The sequence below is a fragment of the Hyalella azteca genome, unplaced genomic scaffold, assembly GCF_000764305.2.
Source record: "Hyalella azteca isolate HAZT.00-mixed unplaced genomic scaffold, Hazt_2.0.2 contig12328, whole genome shotgun sequence".
NCBI lineage: Eukaryota > Metazoa > Arthropoda > Malacostraca > Amphipoda > Hyalellidae > Hyalella > Hyalella azteca.
In genome coordinates, this window is record NW_025942288.1 from 211,194 (window position 1) to 233,294 (window position 22,101).

Consider the following 22,101-nt stretch of genomic DNA (forward strand, 5'->3'; position numbering starts at 1 on the left):
TTAGTCATTTCAAGTCGGAGCATATTCTCCATAGCCTTATCAAGTTGTTTTTGAACGCGGTCATACTCGGAGCGTTAACAATGTAGTCGGGGAGGCTGTTCTACATGTCGGTGATTCGAAGCGAGAAGTGTTGTCGCGTGGATGAGCTGCAGCGCAGTTTTGTTTAGTTATAGCTGTGGCCTCTGGTGATTCTTGTTTCAAATTCTTGTGATTCTTGAACCTTGTAATAACCATAGTATACTTGTATACTTCAATAAGGTCCCCATGCAGACGTCAATATAAGAGGCTTGGAAGCTTTATAATCTTGAGTCTTTCATCGTAAGAATGGCCTTTCAACACTGGAATTATCCTTGCTGCACGACTTCGAACGCTCTACTGCATTTCTGTGTTAAATTTTTCCACGCTAGACTTTTTAATCATTACTCTCGCGTTGCAACCATGTCTTCTTCTTGTAATCTAGCTGTTCGTTGTTCTAACCAAGGTGGAGTACTTTTCAGCATTAAAACGCAGCTGCCACGTATCAACCCAGTTAACTAAACTGTGTTGTCAAGTTCATCTTGCAATTGCACTTCAATTAACGCATTCATAACTGTATTATAAACTTCCGTGTCATCGGCAAACGTGAAGCATACGCTCGACACTACTTCTGGCTGATCGTTTAAAAAAGCATCAAACAAAACAGGCCCAAGAACGCTTCCTTGTGGCAACCAACTGCGAACTGTTGCCCGTCTGATACGGTTCCGTTAATACTGACACGTTGAAGTCTAGAGACTAGAAAATCTCTGATCCATTGGAGTCCATTTCCCTCTATTCCAAAACACTTCACTTCACGTAACAGCCGCTCATGCGGAACACTGTCAAATGCTTTAGCAAAATCGAGGTACACTGAATCCACTGGCTCCTTTTCGTCCAGCAGGCGAGTCCGATCGTTCAACGTAGACAAGAGGTTAGTGGTGCAGAATCTACGGCAATAAAGCCATGTTGACAGTCATAGGAGATGGTTAACAGTCAAGTGATCGATACAGTAATCCTATCCCTCACAACAGATTACCTTACAAACAACACTTGTCAGACAGACGGCGATAATTACCGAGGCTACTCAAGTCACCTTTTTTGAACAATGGTGTCACTTGAGCTTCTTTCTAATCAGCCGGCTAAGTCCCTGGGTCAAGGTTTTTCGAAAGAACACTGTTTAAGGGCCGACCGGGACGGTTGCCAATTATTTGGGTAATCTAGGGTGAAAGCCGTCAGTTGTTGGGATTCAGAGCGACCAGGCGCTTGAGAACTAATTCTCCGTGCATTTCAAAACCCGTTAACTGCGAGCCTATTGGGCTCTCCTCAATAGCTGGACTGCTGTTCAAGTCCTCGCCTGTGAACACACAGCTGATTAAGAACGTTAACAAAGAACGTTAGCCATGCCCTCATCAGAGGATATCTTTCGTTGATCTACTTTCAAATCAGAAATAAAGTCGTTTGTCTTACACGCAAAACTAGCTTACAAACAATAGTGCATTTTTTCCATAAATGAGAAAATGCTCTAAAAAGCAGGCTTTGGGGTTCATTTTTGGCAATACTTTTTTCAGAGTTTATCTCTGCAGTGCGACAGATTCTTTTAGCTTAGTTTCGAGCTCTTGCATACAGGTTATAATCAGCAACGCTGCGAGTTCGTAAATAACGCTTGTAGGCTTCTTTCTTGGTCTTTAGCTTGGCCATAATTGTACTAATCATCCACTCGGACTTTTTGACACCACCGAGCTTAATCTTAGGTACGCAAGCTGACAAGCATCACCTGCAGACATAACCGTGCTCCTGAGAAATGACCATGAAATCAGCCATATTATCCGAAAAAATATTCGCCGCACTCACTGCATCACGGAATTTAACACAATCGCCTTTCGCCAAATTCAAACGTTCACACTTCCAAACCGTCTTTGCTGTACAGCAGTTAACACTGAAAAATAATGATTGATGGCTTATGCCCAACGGAGCCTCGTGACGAAGCTCATTTAGCATTGAACACTCCGAGGCTCGCACAGACTCCAAGAATAGGGATGCTTGGCGATTCCAAGAATAGGGATGCTTGGCGATTCCAATATAGGATTCACCTGCCCAGTCTATTTCTGGATGGTTAAAGTCACCAGCGATCAACGTTTGCGATCGGCTGAAAGTCATGCTCGGTAAAAGGCTGTTTAGTACTTTACCATTATCAGAGGAACTGTTTGATCTATACACGACGCCAATGAGGAGGCTATACATGCCTCCAAGAGAAAGTTCGCACCACACTGATTCTCTAGCTTATTGTTGCTCTACAGATAACTGAACTGAACTTGCTGGGCCCCATAATGAGTTCTAACCCCCAGAGCTACACCTCTACTGCACTGCTCTTCATGTAAGTTCAGAAAACAATCAAAACCTTGCAACTGAAATTCAACAGTTTGTATTTTCCCGCCGTGATTTTTAGGGAGTTATTCTGCTATACAAATTATGTCTATACATTCGTTTGCGATCGCAGTTAACAGTTCACTTTTTTTGTTTTAAACGGAATCCCAGTTCGCGTAAAAACATTTTGAAACTTTGTGTGTGCTTTCACTTTGATGTATGCGGTTACTTCTTAGTTCTTACATTATTCAGTAGCCTGGCAATCTACCGGCAATAGTGATACGTCTTGTGGCAGAACTCAATGGCTCGTTTAGATGACGGCGCATGGTTTCCTTCGTAAAGACGTTACGTAAAAGTGCACGGCATCGTATGACATCTCGGACGATAAATTCAGACAGCCTAATATCTAGAGATGATCGGCATTATTCATGTGAACATTCTTAGAAATTTCTTTATTACTCCACGATAGCCGAGTCCAGCTGGTGGATTTATAAATAACAATTTACAACGATGCAAGAACAGAATATACAGTAATCTCTGAATGCAGCGGAAACATAACTACACAGTTAATGTTGATACCTCATTTACATATACGAAAAAACGCTAAATACTATACGATTCGGATATTCGCTGCTGCTTTGTATAACTTGAGATTTTATTTTTCTGCAAATCAGTCGAAATCGGCTATTAAAATTAGAGCCGTTTGAGTATACTTACTAATAATAAAATATGTAATAAAGAGAAATACAACTGATCAACAATAATTTTGCATCACAGTGGCTTTACAACGCCTCTACTATCAACTATTTTTTGCCCAATATTCTCAAATTTGAAATGTTTTGATGAGAACTCATTTTAGCTGCACTGGATATGAGCAACATCCAAAGCGTCGTCGCCCGGCGTAGATCTATAAATGCCTTGAACGGAGCGTTCGACTGTATCCGGATCAGTGTTGAAGTTTGGCATGAGCGTCCGTTTGGTGGTGATGGCGGAGCTGAACCCGAGTTTCTTGCAGAGGTCCTCCGAGTATTCCCGAGGCCATGCACTGTAGGAGTACGTGTACCATCGACCGCGGTATCTCAGCATGAACAAACCAGCACTCCGTTCCTTAGGCCTCCTGGGGGGAGATGAGCAATGACGATCGAAATGATTTAAAACGAAATTGACTTCCAGTAATAATAGAGCATATAAGAATACGGTAAATCATGAATATTGAGAAGCACTTGATACCCACTATGCTATTCATGTATTGCTTCAGGAAATCTATTAATAATCGGTCAGCATAAATAAGAAGAAATCAATTCCACAAAGGGTTCAGGGCTGCTTGCATCGGATCGGTCAATGACGCTCACAATTCTGGGCGATTGTGCGTAACATACATTCTATAACAATGATTCAACATTTTCGGTATTGTATCTTCAGTATTTAATAAATCATCTCGAATGCAAGGTATCAAAATAACAAGTTAAATAAATTCTAATTTCATTAGTAAATTACATTACATAATAAAAAAACTGATAATCGCAATTAGAAAGATGAACTACAGTTTGTTTCAATTACGTAGCTTAACAATAACTTCGGCTCATGAAAAAAAATGAAACGACTATCTCGGCCACTGCGAAGACTCGAATCGAAATGCCGCGTGAGCAGACTTTTCAGGATAAAATACTTGTAACGTAAAATGTTCGGATAAACGCTGTTTTCATGTGACCAGGGAAATACAATTTATAATGATTAGGCTAAGTTACTTAATTAAATTATTTTTTAAATTTATCACCAGTTGGAATTTCCTTCAATAAAGAATAAATGACATCACATCAATAAAGAAAGGTCGTTCCTGAGCCGTCAAATAAAAAAAATCTAAAAGATAAATTTATCAACAGTTTAATGCTACAAGATTGTACAATGTACAGGAAAGCTACTAGATCCCACAGTGTTAATTAAATCTTATGAGGAAAATGTTTGAGATCTAGCCATGGGATAACCATGTAAATGCTTTCAATTGCACTTTCCGAGTTACAGTACTATGTTGTTCGTTGTCTAGGACAGTATCACAGCCGTATTCGAATATTTTTCGCGATGGTGTCTATATGAAGTTTGCTCGAATTTCGCGCCGAGTGAGAAGTGACCACAACATTCTTATCTGATAACGTATCAGGCTTCATTACAACAGCTCTGCCAATCACCAACTGGTCTATGGCACCATATAAAAAAACATATACTTCGCTACGGAATTGGAATAACATGCAATAGCCCACACTAGGTTTTTTTAGTTTTTTTTTTACTAAAAACCTCTCCTGTGATAGTTGTGTTAAATTATGTCAGTTATTTGTATTTATTTTCAAAGACAATATGATGTGACTTATAACATTTTTCTATCATATTAACAACAAGCGACTGATTTCGGATTATTTTCGATAAGCAGGTTCAAGATCAAAGTTTTCTGGAATAAATTATAACCGGTATGGGCGATACTTACTTATTATAGTCACAAAAATTAGTTCATTAATAAAATGGACAATTTAATTAAGTGATTTCAGAGGTAACTATCGACTTAAATATTATGAGTCTACTTCCTATAAATTTCAAAATCGATTAGTAAACTCATCAGTTAGTTCTTAATTGCTTCTTAGGTACTCGACAAACCTATGTACTGTATATAGCAATAAAACCTTTAAATTACTAAAAAATTGCACTCAAATACTGGCATCACTTTACTTAAGAATGTTTGAGACAGTAGTGAAGAATCTCACCCAAGAACGTCCTGGTCAATGACAATCAGGCTGCTGTCTATAGGAGAGCTGACGTCACTGGTCGTAGAAACGGCAAGCAACGCGGAACAAAACTGCTCGTCTTCTCCTTGGGGACAATCCTTGGTGAAGTTGCAGAGGGAGTGAAGTGGGAGGCAACTTCGCGAGTTGCCAGACCTGTTATGTGACGAAAAGATCAATGAATCGGAGAGTTTTCAAGGTTACCTTCCTGTCCCAGACCAAAAAAGGGATGGTGGTAATACCGATATAGACGAAACTTTATAATTAATATTCGTAACAATTGCGAGTGGGAAGGAGAAAAAAGACCTTCATATTTTCAAGACGGTCATGGAAAACACTGTTAAACATTAAGATAATATTTTTAATTAGTATAATTGAGGATTTATTGCCTCACGACTTACGAGAAGCATCTAAAGCCGCGGCTAGGAGGGCAGTCGCAATGACGTTCATCTTCCCCGTCATGACAGTCGATGTGACCATCGCATACAGCGTCGGGCCGTAAAGCCGTCAGCTTCTGCAAAGTGAGGGTTAAATTCTGTCCTTATCACAGTACATTAGATTGGCAATATTTAATCCAATCGCGTTCTTTTTGTGTCACAATTTCAAGGGAATAATTATCAGCTACCAATCATAGCGAAATTGTTTACGACCTTTTACGACTGCAGAGTAAACAACAACGTGTGCGCCGAGCGGTTCTACACAAACATATATGTATCTCTTCAAATCTTCGTTCATTTCTTCTCTTTAATTGCCACTCTCTTAGTAAAGGCTACCAGGATTCTAAACAAACTTTTACGCGTTCCGGAGAGCCGTAATTGGTTTCTCAAGTCTTAATTAAAGACCGTGTGTCATCAGTCTGAAAACAGCAACAAATCAGTAAATTGCGGTATGGATTTTAATTGTCTACCTTGCCAAATTTGATCTTTTGGTTAGGTGTTTCTCATTGACGTCCGCTTTGCTCGACAGCTGTTTTAAATAATCGTGAAAACACTGTTCAGCTGTTCAGCCGTAACAGCTAATAAATAAACAATTAAACAAATATACAATATAATTTCATAGTTGAAATGGAGGCTTCATATATAATGGATTAATTGGTCATCATCTCATAAGTTCTCTTATATTATAGATGACGAAACAAATAAAGAATGCAAAAAATGTACACGTCTTGTTGCCCATTATCAACCGTAATTTATATAGACTAACTTATGGTGTAACTTCAGGCATCATGTATTTATTGTTTCACCAATTTAAAAACATTATCTATTTGCAATTTCTTCAATTATTAGTGGTGCGCACGTCTGGCTGGCGTCACGCGCGACGCAGTCCTCGCTTCGAGGAGGCGACAGGTCTATCTACTGTATGTTCCTACCATGTCGTCAATTGCGCGTCCGCCAATTTCCCCGACATCAGTTGGTTTATCCTGCGAGATTTCTGTCGGCACGGCTAATTTGGCGCACAGATGGACTCCGACTTACAATGAACTCCCAACATGATGCTCTTTGTTCACCGTTAATTAATACTTATACTAACTAAATAAAAAACACGCTTGCAGGATTTAGATGAATGTGTGCGGGGATGCTTTGAGAGATTTCTGTCGGCACGGCTAATTTGGCGCACAGATGGACTCCGACTTACAATGAACTCCCAACATGATGCTCTTTGTTCACCGTTAATTAATATTTATACTAACTAGATGAAAAAACACACTTTCAGGATTTAAAATTTTAGATGAATGTGTGCGGGGATGCTTTGCTAAGGCAGACGATTGAATATCACATGAAATGCGGTGCTGAGAGAATTTTCGTCATTAATAAATTTGCAATGAATGGTCCATCCGGGTAATTTTCTACCAGTGAGCTTCAGATTTTATAAGCCTTTATCTAAAAACATTCATTTTAATGTGAAGAGTTAGCTCAAGTGCTGCATAAAGTGCCGGATCAGAGAAAATATCCTAAATTAGTTTATTCTTTAGAGGGGTGTTTGTACTCCTGCTCTACAATAACATAAACTACTAGTTTAATATCTCCGCCGTAAGATGGTGACGATGCAACGATAGCATTGATTAGTAGACGATGTGGTAAATATTATATACTTTTAGTGATCCTAGTGATATTGGCGAGCCTAGAATATGCGCGAATGAAATTTTTTCACCTTATCATGGTATATTTCAACTTCAAAGCAATATTCTTGCCCTCAACAAGACTTACAGAACACGAGCAGTTGGCTTCATCCTCTCCGCGCGCACAGTCCTGCTTGCCGTCACAGAACGCCTCTGAAGCGATGCACGAGCCGTCCCAGCAGGGTCGCTGGTCCACAGGGCAAGCTAGGGGCGCAATTGTAAACAAAATTGCAAATTCGATAGTTACGGAAGAATCAGCAATCATTATAGCGCATTTTTACATGTTTTGTAGAGTTCTTCATTGATTCTGAAAATCACACATAGTGCACGGTTTAATTTTTAGTAAAAAGACAATCCTGAGATTACTCACTGCACTGGACAGGCCCTCTAGGCTCCCGACACCTCATAGTTGGCATGGGACATGTAGCAAGCTCGTCGGAGAAGTCCGCGCAGTCCGGGACACCGTCGCATACTCGCTCCGGGGCGATGCACTTGCCAAAAGGGCAAGCGTGTCCCGAGCACTGAGCCCGTGTGATCGGTGACGGCAGAACTGGCATGGACATTCAGTGTTACGTCATTACTTATATCTATGATACAAAAATTACTATACAAATTATTTTTTGCATCGAGTAAATGCCAGGTGTCTGAAAACATGGGCTAAACATGATGTTAGTCTCATGGAGCTCATGGATTTTTGAGGCTTCATCTCCAACATGGAGGCTTTATTTTCATGGAGCTCATGATGAAGTAGATGAAATGAATGGATTATCAAGAGCGAATTGTAAAATATGGGCAATAAATCATGTATTAAGTAAATACTCATGTATTGAAGCTTTTCGGGATATCTTTTTGGTAAGATTATTCAACAAATAATAAATCCAATTCAAGTCAATAAAAGAACCGCCAGCATTATATGCTTTAGATCAGCAATTTAAGCAATGGAAATCACGGAATTTCACCCAAAATCGTTAACGCCCATCTTTGAATGCATTTCCGATACTTTGATGTTCAGTATTAAAAAAATTTCATTTCATAGTAGTTAACGACAATCACAAACCATTTTAGGTTATTTTAAATTGCTTAATTAAAGTATAAATAGGTTGTATATCAATAGTTTTAAATCCTCAGGTGCATCGTATTCAAGTGATTTATTTACGTCATGTCCGACTAACCAGAGGTTGCGCCCTTTAGGTACCCAGAAGGTCGCTATACAATGGTTGAGTCGTCCTATTGTTATAAAATCAAATGCCATTTTATTATAAATTACTCATGCCAAGCCTGATGGAGAGCAAAAGGTCGTCAGTGAGGAGCTCGTGGATGGTGGGGCGGGAGCAGCCGGTGCTGTTGTAATGCCAGTGGCCCACGGCAACGTGTTGGGCTTTGGAGTCAGTGCTGTTGATGCACGCGATGAGGCCGGACCAGCGGTTCTGTCAGCGTGTTGAATGGAAAGTATACAATTAATGACAATGAAAATCAAAATTTATGAAATAATTACTAAAACAAACAAACTGACCTGGACGGAACGTATTGACCCAATGACTAGGTGGCTGTAATGCATGGTAGTTGAGACCTGATAGTTGGAAAAGTGGTACCGAACCAAGGCACGAGTGTGATAACGACTGTTGGAATTTGGGTTTTGTTTACACGAGAACCTCTGACAAAGTTCACTTACGTCTTTTTACCCTTATATCCACTTGTATCGAATGAGATGCATTGGTAAAGTCTTACAAATAGTTAAAGTAAAAGTAATGTTTACATTTTTGAAGTCACGGATTGAATATTATGTACTAATTTAAAATATTGCGAAGGAGAAAAATTAAATTGATTACTAAGAGGAGAAAAACAAACTAGCATTATACAAAAATCGCAGAACCACATTTATAAATAGGAATCGACTTCCAGAATTATAATACGTGTAGTAGGTGCTATCATCATGCTTAGAAATTGATCAACATTAGTAGAAAATTATGTAAGTGGTAGCGTGCGAAAGTAAATGACTTAGAAGTCTTAAGTAAAATGGGATCGACGTAATATAACAATGATACATCACCACAATTGAGTGTCGAAGAGACATCAAGACGAAACAAAGAAGTGCAATAATGAGGTATGACTAGTATCAGGCAATGAGGTACGAGTGTCAGGCAATGCGGTACGAGTGTCAGGCAATGCGGTACGAGTGTCAGGCAATAAGGTACGAGTGTCAGGCAATAAGGTACGAGTGTCAGGCAATGAGGTACGAGTGTCAGGCAATGAGGTACGAGTGTCAGGCAATAAGGTACGAGTGGCAGGCAGTGAGGTACGAGTGTCAGGCAATGAGGTACGAGTGGCAGGCAGTGACGCACGGGGCACGTGTTCGTAGGCACGTCGTAGGGCTGGAAACAGACGCGGTGTGCGGGGCAGGCGCTGGCAGGCAGTAAGGGGAGGTGGCGGGTGAGCAGCTCCCCGTCGTCACCCACCACGGCGCAGCGCACCCACGCGCCCGGCCACGTCGGGGTCCTTGGATGTGGACGAAATTATTATGCAAATGGCGAGATTTTAACAATCATATCGATGCTTGATGTGAACTATACAATATGCATATCTGGCCCATGTAATGCTTAGAATTCATATGCAGCTCGTTTCCGAGACATTAGCAAGGAAAGGAGTATAATAAAATGTTGCCGGTTCTTTCTTAGCTGATTTTGGGTTACAGTTTATTACTTATCACTTCATGTACCGAGGTAATAAGTTGAACTTTTACCTTCTTGGTAAACACAAAGGGTTGATGTGGCTCGTCTCGTTGAGTTCGGTGGCAAGTCGAAGCAGAAGTAGTTGGTCCGAGAGAGACTGCACTTGCATCACTGAACTCTCGCGTTCGAACGGCCCCTTGACCCGCATGCTGGAGACCACACCGCGGTGCGATCCCCCCACGACCAGCAGCGAGGCTGAGGCGTTCCTAGCAAATAATAAAAAAAAACTTGATAGGTATCGTTTGACATTACCTCTTAAAATTTGCGGCATACATTACTGATATTTTACTAAGATGTTCGAATCTCTGGGAAATCTTTAGGGAATCGACTTAATTTACAAATATTCATTTTTTATTCTTCCCAAGATTTGTCTTGGATACTTAGCAATTACTCCCAAAAAATTTCGTATGAAAGATGGATTGTTATAAGAAATACTACCTACATATGAGCGAGCGAAGGCGAAAATTTAGTTGCATTCAGCCGAGAAACTAAACCGATACAAATATCCTAATTACTTAATTTAATCAAGATAGACGGAATTTTTTCGAACTTACATGCGTTCAGCAACACACCCTCTGGCGGCGACGGCCCACAGAGGGGTTATCAGAGTTGCTCCGCAGATGTATTGACCTCCGGAATAAACTCCCAGAGCCCAAGGCTGGCTTCCAAAACCTTCAAATTCAAAATTAGCGTGAGAACAAAATTCGATCTGCTCGCAATAATAAAATGGTATTTAATAAAGTTATCCAGTAACCAAATGTATAACAAGAAGAAAAATATTGTCAAATAGACTTAATCTTCACTGAATTATGGGGGACACAGTTATTTATTTTTTCTTTAGGGTTTTAGCGAAAGAGCAATTTTTCCTCAATTAATGGGATTTATGGTTTGTGTGTTGAACGCTTCAACGAGCAAAATTCTGCAGTCGAACGATCGGCAAAATATTTATGACATGCTCTGAGTTCTGACACTAGGAACTTGTAATGGAGTTTAACTAAGAAAAAATTACCTGTAAAGTTGGCTACACCTCTGAGAATTCTTGGCACGATGCCACACTTGGCGTTTCCGCAGGTCACATAAACCTGGAGTTGACAGAAAACAAATTAAAAATATCGAATTCGGATGAATGCACAATTTTGAAATCAATATGGGTAGATAGCTGATTAATGGATGCTTCACTTTTGAAGCATCATGGATGTGAAGGGATTTATTTCAATCCCATTTTATTGTAATTCAATAATATGGTATAGATTGCCGAAAATAACTTGGGGTTGAAATATTCATGCTTTTTGATAATATTTTCAAAGGAAAAAACTCTTTGGTATTAGTAATGGCTTCAAGAGGCCTTGAAAAAATTCATTCTATGTTCAATCATCTATGAATTTTTTCCTTTTTCGTTTTAGTTAAACGCATGCTCACCTGACTGCACTTTTGGTCCTTTTTAGATGAATCAGCTTGTCTCTTGGACCTTCTTCTGATGTTTAATGGAGGGTTTTGATCAATTTCTTCTCCTGCGTCCGAATTTGCTGTGAAATTAGCAGAATTAAGCCCCAACTTTTGATTTTCCACTGCCTGCGCGCCCTCTCGTGGAGACTGATCTCGACGCTCATCTTCGATGGCCTCGCTATTTCCGTGATAGGCATTCTTTTCACCGTCGACAGTAAACGAAGAGCGACTTTCGTAGCGGCTCAGGTAAACCGTCGTTGCTGGCGCCTCAACGTATCGGGATCCAGTTTGATTTCTGCGTGAATTCATCAAAATGGAAGTCATATTAGTGATAACCTATGGAATGTAGGCGATCGAACCTACGTTACTATCAGCATCAGCGACGCGACGCACTTGTGATGTATACAAACAATTAATGTTTAAAACGAAAATCGGTTGCATGTTGAGAATAATCTATGATCTAGGTATAACTAGCTGATTCAACTAGAAAAGCATTGAAATCTGTCTTTACTTTCTTTAATGTAGAAATGTAGAGCGTATCATTACTCAAAACAAATCATAGTGTAGCACATCCTGATTATTTGAGTCTGAGACTTGGTTCGTCAATAAATGCATACATAAAATTGAGAAATTATTTCATGCAAATTTACCCTGAATGTTAAGGACCACATAAAGGGCAGAGTAAATTGATTAATAATGCAACAATAAACGGGGCACTAAAATGGATAATGCAACAATAAATAAGAGGGTAAAATTATTTATAACTAAATAAGAATGAGTTAGATATTGTACCTGATGACATGGAATTTAATGCTTATTGGCAAAATGAAGAGTAGAATGAGGTGGTTGTTGCCCCCAAATTTGAAATATTCACTCAACAATAAATTACTCGACATGAAAGACTTACTCATATCCCAAGAAGTTGCACACTTGGTCCAGGTTTTGTGGCTGGATGTCGTTGGTGCAGAGAGGACTGAAGACGGACGAGGCGCCGCTCCTGATGACCAGGAAGCCTTCGTTGCGACGCACCGGCGCGTCGTCAGCGCCGAGCAGAACTTCGCTGTTGGCTGCTGCCAAACTTACTGTAATATTATACGTTATTTTACATAACTATTTGATGCAATAAGTTTGAATCAATAAATTTAAACGAAATAAATAGGTTTTCTGTTTGGAGGAATATGTCTGAGAATGCATTTAAAAAACATACCATGTAATTTTTTAATAATACTCGTATTTCATAGCGAATAAATTGCGAAAGAAAATCCGTTTTATATTGCAGAGATATCAGGTTTGAGTTTAACGAAGACATTTCATATAATATTTAAATACACTTCTCAACTCTGAAAAATTTTCTTTACAAAATTATCTTTTATTCGGGCAAGTAAGGAGAATATTAACAATCGGGATTTGTAAAGTATATTTTTTAAAATTTGATAATCAAAATTTTATAGGTTGGAAGCGTGACCAGATCATGACCGCGAAATTGAATTAAATTGTTCGGTAGTCCCCGTAGGCATGAAGATGAATGCCCATCGTTCATTACTCACTGCATCCAATTTCATCTTCACCAAAAGTGCAGTCGAAACGTTGGTCGCACACTCGTTTCTTAGAGACGCATTGCTTGCTTTCGCGACACTCGTGCGAGTCCGCGGGACATAAAGCTGCCGGAGACGCTTATCATTTATTAATCGGACGATTTTCTCGTTACACGAGATGGTTACATGGTACAAAAGGACGTTTGAAAATACTTCGTCTTCTTCTCTGTATCATCACCTCATAGAATTCGACAGTTAAATTAGGTCAAATAGTTCAATTAAAATTGGGGTTCGAAACGCTACGAAACAGTCACACCGACTATGATCATCAAGATTATCCTAAGATAGAAGATACCGAAAGTAACGATCACAACCAAATTATTAGAGGCAATATAAGCAACAGTATTTGTTTTCCAGTAAGTAAAAATTATTTGAAGGAAAGTAAAACGACTCACGACAAGCCTCATCTCCGCTGTCAGGACAGTCAGGAATGCCGTCACAGAGCAGAGACTTGCGTGCGGCAAAGAGACGCAAGAGACACGAGCAGCGCATCTCGTCGGAGCCGTCCTGGCAGTCCAAAGAACCGTCGCACCGAACGCTACTAGACACACACTCCCTAGAAGCGGAATGTCAAGAGTAAGTAGTGAAGTGATAAAGCTTATTTGCCGGACATTAACCGAACGCTACTAGACGCACACTCCCTAGAAGCGGAGTATGAAGGGTAAGTAGTGAAGCGATTAAGCTTATTCGCCGGACATTAACCGAACGCTACTAGACACACACTCCCTAGAAGCGGAATGTCACGGGTAGGTAGTGAAGTGATCAATTTTTTTTTTCACCGAACATCAGTCGGATATAGTCGAGCTCGTGAGGACGTTGCAAATTAAAGGTTAATAGATTATTGACAACCGAGTTCACTCGCACTTTTACTGGACACTGTAAATAAATGCGCTACAGCTGAGAGAATGAATTCATAAATGAAAGGAAAACGTGAAGTTGTTCGTAATACAAAGAATCAACTTATTACAAATTTCAATTGTTATTTTAGTTTCAAGAACAGTTTTCTGCAAAGCGGCTGCAAGACTGACGCTGGTAATGCATACTGAAGGTAGGAAGGTAAGTTAAAAGAACTCCAGACGTTGCAGGTGCATGATTTAAGGTCCTTGTATGAAAAGCACAGAGGTTTCTCTCCCGATAAATGCGCAGTCTTAGTAAACAAGTTTCCCCCAAGTTAATTTACTCAGTTATTAATAACATGTTAATCAACAAAAATGACCATAAGATAAACGAAAAAAAATTTGCTGACCAAAATATAGGCAACAAAGAAAAACAAGTGCTATCAATTCCCTAGCAAGTGACATACCCTTCAGTAGCGCACTGGAAGGAGCCAGAGGGGCACGTGGTGTTTGTTCCGGTTGGATTAGCGGTTGTGGAGGCTAGAGCCAGCGGTTGGAACGAGTTGTCGGCTTCCGGTACTGCCGCGGACTCAGCCTTACGGCAGGCCGGATAGTTGCGCTCGTCTTCGGCATCCAAACAGTCCACCTTTAATCATATGCAATTGAAAATTAACAAACTAATCAAATTTAACACTGAAAAATTTTCAGCGGTCTACAGGCACGCTAGGAATTCATATGAATTGGGTTTTTCAATCAGAAATTCGGGATTTGGATATTTGTAAAAGTCTAAAATGATGTTCCGTAAGATGCATGGACCTCTGCGAAAAAAATTTTGGTTCATACACCTCAATTCTCTACACCTATCTGCAGTTTATGAAAAATTGAGAACCGTGTTTAGTGATCCATAAAAATTACACATGTTTTGTACAAAGTTTCTAATATTTATTTTATTATTTAATTAGTTTGACTTTATTGAAATCTTCCTCAGGGTCCGCCAATTTTTAAGGCTTTATTCAAAAGAGTCAGCCAATTCAAAAACACGCGTCTGCCCGTTAAGTTTAATTTGATATTTTTTAGTAAAATATTCTTCGCTTTTTAATAACCAACCGCAAACAAGTCGAGAAACTCACATGTCCATCACAAAATTTTGCATCCGGTAAGCTGGCGTTGAAAGGCGTGCGGCAATAATGCCGAGCTGCAGTTGACACTTCGTAGAGAGTCACGTCACTGGCCTTGTACGTGGAATCTGCATTGTAGGTGAGCAAAATGCTATACACATTGCAGATCAAACTGCGAACCTTTTGGGTTGAGTGTTGAAAATAAATAATTCTGAAAATGGTCTGATTGTAAAACCGACAGCTTGTCAAATTACATATAATGCAGATTGTTTGTGCATCTCTCGAGATATTTCCAGTAACTGGTTCGTGGAGATTTTTCTTGGATTAACGATATAAATTAAAATCGTTATGAAACAAAGAAAAAGTATACAAAGAAAAAGAAATATCTTAATTAAATAAATTAATTATATGACGATGAAAAGTTTGGTTTGGGTGGAATAGGTCTTTTGTTGGGCAAGCAATCCGTCCTGAATTGCAGCTAACGAATTGAATATAACAAAACTGAATCATGCAGTGTTGAAAACATTAATACTACAATACTCAACTGCGACATAAATAGCTATATAAAAATTTAACAGTCGCACAATTTAGAGGGATGGGATTAAACAGAAATCTGAAATATATAATCTATGAAATTTCAAGTTTCGTGTCGTAACAGGATAAATATTGTTCTAACAAAATATTCTCAAGCAAAGGAGGCGACATCATATCTATTTAAAATATAGCTTTGAAGAAATTGTACTAATAAATGTTGTATCAAAAAAGTTGTCAAGCCAAATAGGCGATATCCTATCTATTTATCTCCATTGGAGACATTGGTTATGTCCCGAGGATGTAACCATCGTACAAGAATGTTTCAATCATACCTGGAATGTTTTAATCATACTCGGAATTTTTCAACGACACCTAGAAAGTTTTAATCACACCAAGAATGTTCTAATCATACTTGAATGTTTCAATCAAACTTAGAATGTTTTTATCATAACTAGAATGTTTTAATCATATTTATAAGGTATAAATCATACATAACAAGGTTTAAATAATTCATAGAATGTTTTAATCATACCTATAAGATATTAATTATTATTATTATTCCACGAAGAGATTGTCGTGGCGTCTCGTTCGGATCGAACTTCGAGGGCACGTTACAAGTGGCTAAAAAAGACACGAGAGGATAAAAACAGATGACGTCTATGCTAAAACAAAGGACATGTGCCAAGACTGACGACGTCTATGCTAGAACAAACAACACCTATGCTAAACCAGTAATATAAATCATACTTAGAATGTTCTGGATCCAGGGCAGATAGTATTGCACTCGCGTATAGACTCCAGGCACTCCAGGCTCGGCACAGCCCTTGCCGAAGGACACGATGCCGTCCTGGGTCCACAGGTTTCCTCGGCTGTGGCTAGAGCGGTTAGGAGGAATACTTTGTTAAATATAATGGCCTCGAAAAAACGCTCAATAAAATGCATTGCTAAGAAAATTTGTTTATTTTTCCCTTAGAAGGCGTAGGCATCGATGGTCATATTTGCACTCGTGGACCATGCGCCATATTTAAAATGGCCAGCGAGGTTTGGACGGCCAATAAAATGACGGTAGATGAATCCGGAAGTAGAACCTAAGGAAAATGATGACTGAAATAGTGCCATGGAAAGGTATGATATCGAAAAATATTCTCATGTATGCATAGAATGAGCATGCATCTCCATTTTCTATTCGTGGGAGATAGAGAATTGACGAGGACAGCCAAAAAAAATTAAATTTACACGATCTAAGCTTGGTGCCACACCGGAGACAGATTGATATGGTAGAGGAACTAAGAGCTTCATGACGGACCAAGACAAGTGTCATAATATCCTCCCTCATGAGTGGGAAGTTTTGGTGAGGGTGCGAGTAAAAAATATGCTAGCAAGAATATCCAAGCATATAGGTGGAGCCAGATTATCCTCGTATAAAAGAACCACTAGAATATCAGCATGCATATATCACAGGAACAAAAGGAATATTCAGGAGTCATGCGATAAACCACCGATGACTAAAAATTTATTTCCTAATTAAAGAAATTAAAGTGTGCCAAGAAATATGATGCGCTAAACCAAAAAGTTCGACATTTAGCTCCTAATTAAAGAAATTAAAGTGTGCCGAGAAATATGATGCGCTAAACCACCAAAAACTAAACATTTAGCTCCTAATTAAAGTAATTAAAGTGTGACAAGAAATGTGATCACCAGAAACCCGAAAATCCCAGGCTGGACGCACCAGTCAAGGATGCTGCCGCGAGTGTCGCACACACGGCACATGAGCGGTCCGCCTGAGTCCCCGCTGCAAGCGTCCCGGCCGCCCTCCTGTAGGCCCGCGCACAGCACCTCGCACACGGCAAACAAACTCAAACATCGAGTAATCAAAATGAAAATATTTTGTCCTGGTTAATGAGTAATGAATGAGTAAATAATTACCAATAAAAACTATAATATCTTTTAGAGCAAGTCATATTGACAATTCTGGGCATTTAGTTCAGTATTTATTAGTTTGCCGGGTGGTTAAGGCGCCGTCAGATCAGAATGAATACAAGTTAGGGCTATTCATTAAAACTAAAACTTAACTAAAACTAGATCTTTCTTAATTTTGTAAATTACAGACACAAAGTTGCCCAACTTTGAAAAATAGTTATATAGGTAAGTTATTTATATTATATTTGCAATTCATGATTTTATTCAGGGCAGGACCAGATGCATCACAACTAGTCGCTGCATCACAACTAGTCGCTGCATCACATTGATGTCTCAAGTTAACATTTTCTTCACCTGGTCAAGATTTGGTATCCTCTGAAGGCCGTAGACCTGCTGGCACTGTGGGGGGCTGCTGATGGGCAGCAGGGCGTGTTGAAGGCGATCCACTGTTGCAGTAAATTAAGAACTTCAGCCTTCGAAAGACACAACGATCAATGATCCGGAGTGCAATCTCTAATCTTTAAATTCCTATGGCAGTGATTTATTAATCATTCATTAGTATCTAGGAAACTTTTAGTGTAGAAAAGAATTGCATTTTGTTAAGACACCTATTTATATTAATTATTAAAGGTGCTAAAACTTTAAAATAAAAATTGGGATTGATTAAAAAAATTGGGCATATATTGATTTTGCTGCATTCGGTAATAAGCTTCCAATATCAGTAGTAATAAATGGCGCCAACTTCACCAGTGTGAGTCCTGGGTTCGATGAAACCCCAGCCAGCCACGGCACACTCGTGACCCATGATCCACACCTTGCTGGAGTCTGGCAGGCATACTGGCCTCACCCACCTACGGGTCAAACACATATTGAAATCTGTATAACTTATTGAAAAGATTCATTAGTATCCTTATGAAAAATATATAATACTTGAAGACAAGCGCTCAAGACCTGAATAGCAGTAAAGGGCATTTAAAGATCTGTAGCTCAACAAACATTATTACGCGAGAGATAGTTTCAACGCCTGTTTCAGCGTGGCAGAAAGAAACGAAACTAAGAATCGCTCAAAAAAATATATAATTCAGTACTCACTGCAGTGAGTGACAGAGAGCGCATTTTCTCATCGACGAGAAAACTTGAGGTCACGGACGGACGGACAGACGGACATGGCGAGCACAATAGTGCATTTTTTCCAAAAATGAGAAAATGCGCTAAAAAGATTGGCTTAGAAGGACCAAGATTGTAATATATTAAGGACCATGATAAACATTTTGCTTCAGTGAAATGGATTAATGAGATATGCATTAAAATGGATTGATGGTGTCTGGTCTTTATGAAATTTGGAAGCTTTAGAAGCTGTTCCATGAAAAAACGTATCAATTTAGGTTTTAAAATTTCTTTAAACACTGTGCCAAACGACAAGCGTTGATTTTTCGAAAATCGATTTTCCTCGGGTACACGCAACGTGAACAAGTTGCAGCTTCAACAATTTTTTGGCCGATATTGGAAATACTGCACAATTACTTCAAGGCTAAGTGTGCACGTGGAGTGCAAAAAATGAGGTGGAAAGTGTGCAGTTGGATTAGAAAAACCTCACTTGTTGAGATGAAGAGGTTCTTTGAGGTGTAGGATTGCGATGTCGTTCACCAGCGAGTTGGAAGAAATGTTGACATGGACGTAAACTTTGTCGACTGGAACGAGCTGAGCAGTCGGAGCAAAAGTCGAACGCTTGTAAAGACCAGCATGCACTTCAAACAAGTGACTTCTGGGTCGCCTGGAGCAGAACAGTGATTCAAAAAAATTAGTTATGCATTGTTCTGTCTTGAGTATTGGGTCAAGAATTCATTATTAGTTATCATTGAATTGAAAAGTTAGACTGTAAATTAGCGCGTTAGAAAAACGCATCAGTTAGCCTAAAAAACCTAAAAACAAGGAGATAATTATATCAAGCTACTTCGTCAAGAGCTGAGCTCTACCAGTTGCACTCGTTTCAAAGTCTGACCTCATACAGTGAGCTGCGACCATGACGTAGGAAGCACTGAGCACAGTGCCACCACAGTCATGGACGCCGTCCTTCCTCAGCGAGACGATGGATGGCCACGACCCCTCTGGAGCGTCTTCGCCGCCGATCAATCGCTCTGAAAACGGCCATAAAATACGGTCTTGTAATATTTAAAGCCCTATCAGTTGGAAGATGCGGAAAAAACTACGTAGGCAACGTACGATAGTAATTGTTACCCGCAGTAGTTCGAAAGGAACTCTTTTATTTATTTCCTAATGCATGCTTAAGAAACTCCATTGTTTCAATAATACCTTCGACACAAACAGCCCTTTGCAAAACTGACATTGCTATTCTCTGTCACTTACGATTTGTCAAAAATGCATGTTCGCGCACTTGTAAATTTAAATGGTTACCGAGGCGTTAAGTTACCATCGACATGTATAAAAAATTGTCATCGACAATTAACAATGTTTTAGAGCAACTGACATTAAAAGTTTTTGGACAATTTCTCATTTCAAAATGAACACAAACACTTTTGATAAAACAGCTAGTTAATGAGTTTATTTTAAATTTCCATTGGTAATAACTGAAACTAGCACCGAGAAAGTTAATTCTTCACCGTGGTTCACTATTAAATTTTTCCTACTTTTGGGGTCAATGAAGTCCTCCTTGTTTGGCTTATCGCCTCTCGGCGCGACAGAAGGAGACTTGGTGCGGGTGCTCGCTTGGATGTCTATGGCGCCCTGACAGGATGCGGCAGCGCATGTCACGTGCACCAGCGAGCCGGACGGACATTTGCCGCGGCTTATGTCCGCGTTAGGGACGTTCTTAAAGTCATCAGAGCTGCCTCTGAAAATGAACCAAGGCTGGATTCTCAAAAACTGGGCACAAATATTTATTTACCATGTACATCAAATTGTTTTCTCGAAAAATTTAGCATTAAAAAAATTAGTCCTGTTAATCAGGAACATTAAAGCTTCAAGTTTGCTTTATTGAAATTGAAATTCGAGAAGAAAATCTCAAATAATTTATAATCGGATTTTAGAAAATATCTGAACATCTAGTTAAATAGGAAGAAAGAATGCATTAAATATTGACAGAACATTTTCTTCAATCGATCGACTTTCGAGAGGACAAAAAATAAAATAATAAAGTAAGTGCAAAAGTGACAATTCAAAGTTGAAGCTTACCTGTCCCCGACGAGTTCATCGCAGAGGTTCTTCACGAGGTTCGGTATGCGCGCATCGGTAGGACACACGGGTGACCAAGAGCCTCCATCGTCTCTACTCTGCAGGAACCCTCGTGACGACCAGCCTCTTGAACCCTGGCAGGGGAAACAAGGACGATGGAGAGAATGGAGAAGAATAAGGGGTCAATTAAGAGGAAGGTAAAGGGCACGTAGCTGACGATGGGAGATTGATAGGGTGGAGGAATCCTATGAGCTATTCTAACACCAGAAGTTATTTCTTGGCATGGAGGAATGACCGATACTGAAAAAAATTACTGTCGAATTCGACGACAACTACGTAAAACATACCCATTTGACATTTTTGGATGTACGTGCAGTTCACTTTAGTCATGATAAAGGAAGAATGGACTGATCAATTACTAGTTGCTCATTACCTTCGAATACATAATTAATGACCATAACAGCATTTTTAGTTTACAAAGAGATTTATTTTTTATACATTCCACCGTTAACAACGCCGTTCATTTTTGACTGAACACGATGCCTGGGGACGCTGTTGCTCGTGTGGCTGACCTGGCCTGAAAATGTGTTTACCTGCGATCTTAGAGGATCTGGGCTCAATCTGAAGCAGGCCTCGTCAGAGCCATCTCTGCAGTGCCTAAATCCGTCACAAATGTGCCTCTTCTGGACGCAGAACGTCGGGCCAGTCGGGTCAGCTGGGAAACAGGCGCGTTCGCCCGCACCGCAAACTGGATTGGCGGGAAACCGAAAAATTTAATTATTAGACAATTAAAACTTCTTGGTTTAATGCTGGATGAAGATGGTCGAAGAAATTAGATAATGCATTTAAAAAGATCAATTAATAATTGCAAAGACTTGGAAGGATGAAGAATGCCGAAGATGTCAGGTAATGGGTTGGATGTAACGAGCAAAATTATATTATCTGATCGGTTGGATATGGAAATAAATTATAAATAAGCTTTGTATCCCGAACTGATGACTTCAACAGTCCAAAGTGATAAAAAATTGATTATAATGAATTTGATGCAACGACATATTAATTTGACTGATCCGGATGGAAAACGAGAGCATCGATATGAAAAGCTATCGAAAATTATTCGAATGAATGAAGAATTGCGAGACGTTCGTAGATTTTCGTTAGAATGAAAATTACAGGTAAATGCGATGTAGTGGGATGCGATGTAGTGGGATAAGAGATTCGAGCAAATGCTCGTATTTGTACTGACAGCAAAATGTGTGATAATGGAGAGTAAAAAAATACATATGCGCGGAGCGCGTTGATAGAAGATGAATTATTGCGTTGAAAATGAGAGGGCAAGACGTTGGACGCGGATGGGTCGTACGCCGCGGAAATGGTGCGTGTAATGGGTAAATTGTACATCATTAAAAGAAGCACGTCGTCAGGAGAAGCACGTCGTCCGGAGAAGCACGTCGTCCGGAGA

At 39.6% G+C, this 22,101-nt stretch overlaps 1 protein-coding gene across 1 annotated transcript in view; it reads right to left on the reverse strand.

Moving 5' to 3' along the window:
* Positions 1 to 2,585: 2,585 nt before the first annotated feature.
* Positions 2,586 to 22,101, reverse strand: part of LOC108669502 (serine protease nudel) — a 21,644-nt gene continuing 2,128 nt past the window's right edge. Inside the window, exons 3-27 of the mRNA XM_018156850.2 lie at positions 21,233 to 21,387; positions 20,640 to 20,773; positions 20,096 to 20,298; positions 19,450 to 19,585; positions 19,045 to 19,221; positions 18,195 to 18,298; positions 17,802 to 17,893; positions 17,257 to 17,363; positions 16,275 to 16,402; positions 15,006 to 15,121; positions 14,343 to 14,521; positions 13,435 to 13,595; positions 12,992 to 13,105; positions 12,352 to 12,526; positions 11,418 to 11,739; positions 11,008 to 11,080; positions 10,553 to 10,670; positions 10,010 to 10,204; positions 9,612 to 9,765; positions 8,537 to 8,696; positions 7,640 to 7,819; positions 7,358 to 7,473; positions 5,552 to 5,664; positions 5,133 to 5,306; positions 2,586 to 3,496 (exon numbers count right to left, since the gene is read on the reverse strand). Of these exons, the coding sequence (XP_018012339.1) occupies positions 3,235 to 3,496; positions 5,133 to 5,306; positions 5,552 to 5,664; positions 7,358 to 7,473; positions 7,640 to 7,819; positions 8,537 to 8,696; positions 9,612 to 9,765; positions 10,010 to 10,204; positions 10,553 to 10,670; positions 11,008 to 11,080; positions 11,418 to 11,739; positions 12,352 to 12,526; positions 12,992 to 13,105; positions 13,435 to 13,595; positions 14,343 to 14,521; positions 15,006 to 15,121; positions 16,275 to 16,402; positions 17,257 to 17,363; positions 17,802 to 17,893; positions 18,195 to 18,298; positions 19,045 to 19,221; positions 19,450 to 19,585; positions 20,096 to 20,298; positions 20,640 to 20,773; positions 21,233 to 21,387 (3,848 nt within the window). The 3' untranslated portion in view covers positions 2,586 to 3,234. The remainder of the gene's footprint in view (positions 3,497 to 5,132; positions 5,307 to 5,551; positions 5,665 to 7,357; positions 7,474 to 7,639; positions 7,820 to 8,536; positions 8,697 to 9,611; positions 9,766 to 10,009; positions 10,205 to 10,552; positions 10,671 to 11,007; positions 11,081 to 11,417; positions 11,740 to 12,351; positions 12,527 to 12,991; positions 13,106 to 13,434; positions 13,596 to 14,342; positions 14,522 to 15,005; positions 15,122 to 16,274; positions 16,403 to 17,256; positions 17,364 to 17,801; positions 17,894 to 18,194; positions 18,299 to 19,044; positions 19,222 to 19,449; positions 19,586 to 20,095; positions 20,299 to 20,639; positions 20,774 to 21,232; positions 21,388 to 22,101) is intronic.